Source organism: Pteropus vampyrus, unplaced genomic scaffold (assembly GCF_000151845.1).
Source record: "Pteropus vampyrus isolate Shadow unplaced genomic scaffold, Pvam_2.0 Scaffold16, whole genome shotgun sequence".
NCBI lineage: Eukaryota > Metazoa > Chordata > Mammalia > Chiroptera > Pteropodidae > Pteropus > Pteropus vampyrus.
Window position 1 is genome coordinate 4,786,673 of NW_011888797.1, and position 5,470 is coordinate 4,792,142.

Genomic DNA, 5,470 nt, shown 5'->3' on the forward strand with positions numbered 1-5,470 from the left:
TTGAGAGTGGAGATCACGTGGTACTAAGGATGGCCTGGCAGAGAGAGAAAAGGAACCTTCGTCTCACATACTAGACCTGACTATCTGTCTTGGTGCTCCTTGAAAATGAGATAAAAACAAATTTCTTTTTTTGGGTTTTCTATTTACACAGCCAAACTTAACCCCAACTGATTTATGATAATAGTCTTTAACTGAAGCTATATATTTGTTTTACCATATAAAATATTATTGCTATTACTAATATAAATAAGTATACAATCTGCATCTAAAACCCTTGGGGCCAAGTGCGTTTGGGATTAGAAAAATAATATAATGCATATACCTTATGTTATATTATCTAGTAGGGTCTAACACACTAATATTTATTTAGTGAAACATATGAATATTTACCCTAAATGAAATAAATAAAGGTTATAGATTCATGTTGGCACCAAATGAATTACCAATCAAACAAATCAATTTTCAGGTTTCAGAGCAATTTGGATTCATAATTGAAAATAAAGAAAGACTTGAACCACCATTACTAAATACTTTTATATGTGTGAATTTGTGGGTGAACAATAATAACACTACATTTCTGTGCAAGATCAACTATTTTATAGATTATATCTAATTTTATAGTATATAAATGTTTGCCCTTAATCCTCATTATATAACTTGCAAGGTATGTATTATTGTGAGCATTTTACAGATGAGGAAAGTCAGGCTCAGAGAGGTAAAAACAACCTTAACAACATCGGCTGATAAGTGGCAAAGCTGAGACTTAAAGCTAGGTATCTCTGACTCTATGTTAATACTGGTGACAGCAATGTGCCCAGATAAAATATTATGTTTCCCAGTCTCCTTTGCAGATAGAGAGGTCAATAAGAGATAAAAGCACAAGGCATTACAGAGGGTTGGGCGGGAATGCTTTTCAAAGTCCTTTTACCTTTCTTCCTCTTTCCTGCTTCCTTTTTATTCATGGTGGGAATTGTGGCTGTAATGGCTGGTACTACAGTGATTATAATGAGTCTGAGTGGTATGCATTTTACTGTTTGGTATGAGCCCTACCTTTCCCTTTTGTAGCCCCAATGCCAAGGCCAAGTATAGTTGTCATTTGTCATCATACATGTGATTTATTTTCCTACAGTAAAAGGAAAATTAAATATTTATTGTACCCATGTCTTAAATTGTTTTTCTCATACCCTGTCTGCTTAGCCCACCTATATTACCTCTCTAGCCTCTGTAGGCATTTGAGTTTGTAACCCTTCCATGATACCTGGCTTCTCCCTAAATGTCCAGATGATTAGATGTCCTTGGGAGAAATTATAGTCAAGTACAAAGAACATCATTAGACTTTAGTTCAGAAAAATCTTAACTTCAAATCCTAGCTCTATGGTGCACTTACTGTGTGATCATAGGCAAGTTGAGCTTTCATTTTCTTACTTGTAAAAAGGGATAATAGCTAGCCGCCCACCTCGGAGAACTGTTACAAGGATTCAATGAGGAAACCTACATAAGAGGTGGCTCCGACACAGTGTCTTTAAAAACTAATGAATGGTTGTCACTTTCCCTATTGGAACGATCTTCATGGAGACAACTAACATTTGCACTTACCTGAATTTTATCACACCAGCCAGCAAAATATCTGAAGGTCTGTACAGACATTCCAATGTGAGTCTTCAGAGCCAAAGTATAGACAGCGCCTGAATCGAGAGCTTCAATGGTTGCCAGTTCTTCTTGGTTCTCTTCCAGTAGGTCTGCAAGTCTGTACAGTTAGTGAAAGAAATCCACTTAACACATGTTGATTGAGCCCCTATTATCTACAAGAACCATCCTAAGAATTCAGAGGGGAACATGAATGGACTGGGTCTCTGTCATCATGGAGAAAATGGTCCAGTAGGGAAAACAGACATTAAACAAATAATGGCATAAATTATTTATTCCAAGACTTAAAAAAGAGATACAGAGGTGTTGGAAGCCTGTACAATTTGCTTCATAAATTTATAAGCAGTAGAACAGTGATGGAGCCATGGAAATCTAAGGAGATCAATAATAGATAACAGTGGGCATGTGGATAGTTCGTGAATATACAGGGAGATGTTAGAATGCAACCTTCACCCTTGGAAGACCCATGAACGCTTGAGGATTTCTGGTTGGCACAGAAATATTTCTAATACTAACAGAAGAAGACAAGATAGAGATGCATGGAATCAATTGAGACATCAGAACAGATTTCTATCTAGTGTCCAATTTCTATGGGAAGATAAGTCCAGGACTGTCCAATGACTATAAAGTAACAAAAATTCACCTTTTTTGCTCTCCTCCATTATTCATTTTCTTTCCTTCCTTTAGTGATTTTCTGAGCTGTTCCATTTGGACCATTCCAAACTCAGACTTCAAATCCCCTTCTCCTAATGTTTCTTCTAGATCTCGCTCTAAAAGACCTTTTGACCAAGATCTACTCTTTGGTTTTAAGTAAGTAGAAAACTGGATTTATGTTTGAATCTAGTTAATCTTGCCATACTCAGTTACTAATTTATAATTTTAGGCCATAGTATTTTCCTCCTTGCTTTGATTCTCTACACATCATGTAGATTTAAAATTCGTCTTTGAAAACAACAAGATGCTGGATATTCTCTCTGGTGGGTATTCATTCTCCCCTCTGTTCTGTGACCTGGGACTGCATTAGTTGGCTTCCTTGCTCTCTCACTGGGCTTGACTAGTGAGAGTCCAGTGGGTGACATCTCCAGAAGACTGGTGAAATGGAGGTAAAAGCGGCTGGGGATTCGAATCCCCTGTCTACCTCCCTGATGGGCTGCGGTTGAGCAGTTGCTGTGTTCTTCCACTCAAAACCACTGTGGTGTGGTCTTCTCCTGCAGCCTCAGATCTTGCCAGAGTCTTGTAACAGCCCCTTCAGATCTCGGAAAGGTGGTAGCTGCCCCCTGCTGCTACCCCTGCCTGGTACTTCATTATGCCTTGACCTTGCCCTCATCTTTGTAAGTAGTCCCTTATGAAACCTCTTTTCCTATTGGGACCCCAACTGATACAGGCAATAATACAAGTTAAGAACTCACATATATGAAATTTTATAGGATGTAAGCAACAGAAGATATTAGTAAGACGTGCATATGAAATATTTTGAAGAAATATTTTAAAGCTTCACAATGTTAGTCGATGTCGAAGTTTGCAGACTTGCATTTTTAAAAACCATACCTGTACATCAATCTTCCCCTTTCTCTTGCATTCATTCTTCCCCATTCACCGTTTTCAAAGGCATCTTTCGCTGCTGCTACTGCTTTATCAACATCCACCAAAGACGCATAGGATACTTTGCATATTGTCTATTTCAAGGTGAGTAAAAATAGGTTATAGGTTATTTATATAGAGAGATACATAAATGTGCTTCTTAGAATTAATATTTTAAAATCCAGAGAATTTTATGAGGGAAAACCAATACATCCAATAGTATAGTAAAGAAAAAGAAACAATTTTAACTGAAATTTGGTACTTCTCATGTCACACTACACTATGGAAAGAAACATTTAGGAAAACTATAACTACTTCTTCTGGTGGCTTAGGGGAGCTGCATTTCTTGCCATGAGCTTGCAAAGGCTGAAATTTTTTCCTACACATAGCTTTTTGTGGAGGTGTGCCTCTGATGTGTATATGCATAGCTATCTGTCTAAAGTCATCATAAATATTCACTCTATAAAATAGGTTACTATAGTTAACAGCAAACCGTACCAGAAGTGAATAGTTGAAAGAAATGCATGACGTACATTTATATTAAGTGTTCAGAGGTGGAGTGATAAAATAAAGTACTTCTTAAGACTGTTTTACAACTGTGAGCTATAAACTGAAAGTCCGTGACCAATGGTCACGTCACCATGCACACCACATAATTACTCACAGAACCATCTGTTGGGTTAATGGTGTCATAAGTCTTCCCATCGTCAGCATCCGTGAACTGTCCATTTATGAAACACTGATATGGCATTTTCACTGTCATTTCATTGACCTCCTTTGAAACCTAAGAAAGAACATTATATTAATAGATTCAGTGGATGCCTGTGCTTATGCACTGGATACTGAATAGCAATAAAGAAACTTATTCCCTAATGCTGATGGAGAAGTCGAGTCAATGATATTCTAGTTCCTACTGTCCAGAAGAGACAAGGATATGTAAGATTTGGGCTTTGCGATGCTCAGATTGTCCACTGAGACAAGAGGTTAGATAGCATTTGTGATGACCAAAGTGTTCTAGGTTGGGCTTTACGAAGAGCTGATTTCCTTCCTTACGCAAATGAGGGATAACTCAAAAGACCTCCATAGTGGAGATACTACCATCTAGTGGCAACACCTAGGGAGTGCAGCCATTGCTTTCATTTAAAGTCTCAAAATTGCCTTTGGCAATAGGTTTCTTTTTACACTAGTGCCATTTTACGTTCTTTTCTTATGCTCCTCCCCATTTTCACTGTCTCTCTCTTACATATGTGTTTCCTAAATTGTACTCTCTACCATTAGCTAGCAAGTAAATTTAGGTTAGTCCATTAACCTCTATGAACCTCAGTTTTTTTCAACAATAAAATGGGAAAATAACACCTACTTTATACAATTATTATGAGGAATAATTGAGATAATATATGTGAAAGAGCATTATTAGCATACAATGCCATATCAATGCAAGGTATCAAAAAGGAAATTTAATGATTTAAAAAAATATTTCATATAGAGAAATCGATGATGTTTAAAAAGAAATAAAAAATAGCAAGAGAGTGTCTTGCCTTATCCTATACCAAATACTCATGTTCCATAAAATATTTCCATGTGTTTATGTAAGATATAATGAAGGAAACTTCATCTAAATTGAAGTGTTCAGTCACTGCATATAGTCCAATTTTCTAAACTCATCATTCTGGGAACATACGAAGTGTCTTACATGCATTACCTAATTTGATTCTTTCAACAATCCTATGAAGTGGATGTTTTTACTGTCACATTTAACATATGATGACACTGAGGTTTATAGAAGTTAAGTAACTCACCAAAAGTCACACAGCTAGCAAGCAATGTTACTTGGATTTAAACCAAGATTCGTCTGACTCCAAAATTCATGTTCTTAACCAGATAATGCTAAACTGCTTTCTAAATTTACCTAACTCTTATTATATACAAATACAAATAGATAGGAAGCACTTCTGCAGTAGTAGATTAAAACTCTCTGAAAATTTGCTTCTTCATAAAAGTAATGGGAACACTAGAAAATATTGTCAAAATAATTTTTCTCAGAACTCTAGAAATAAATCAAAGGTTTGCAAGAACCAGTTTATTCAAGAAAAACAGCTGAATCTCTGTAAGAATAGTAAGCTTTGTGGCATATTAATTTGCCCTATTCCCATCTCTCTCTTGAAAACTCTGCAGTAACTTGAAAACAAATATCCTTGCAACTACAGTAGCTGTGAAAACCAACAGCCTATTAGCCACTGGC

The 5,470-nt window shown here is 36.5% G+C and overlaps 1 protein-coding gene across 1 annotated transcript in view; it reads right to left on the minus strand.

The window, feature by feature from the left end:
* ALDH1L2 (aldehyde dehydrogenase 1 family member L2) overlaps positions 1–5,470 on the minus strand; it is a 55,968-nt gene that overhangs the window by 23,191 nt on the left and 27,307 nt on the right. The window contains exons 11-13 of the mRNA XM_011386953.2: positions 3,893–4,012; positions 3,196–3,323; positions 1,597–1,747 (exon numbers count right to left, since the gene is read on the minus strand). Of these exons, the coding sequence (XP_011385255.1) occupies positions 1,597–1,747; positions 3,196–3,323; positions 3,893–4,012 (399 nt within the window). The remainder of the gene's footprint in view (positions 1–1,596; positions 1,748–3,195; positions 3,324–3,892; positions 4,013–5,470) is intronic.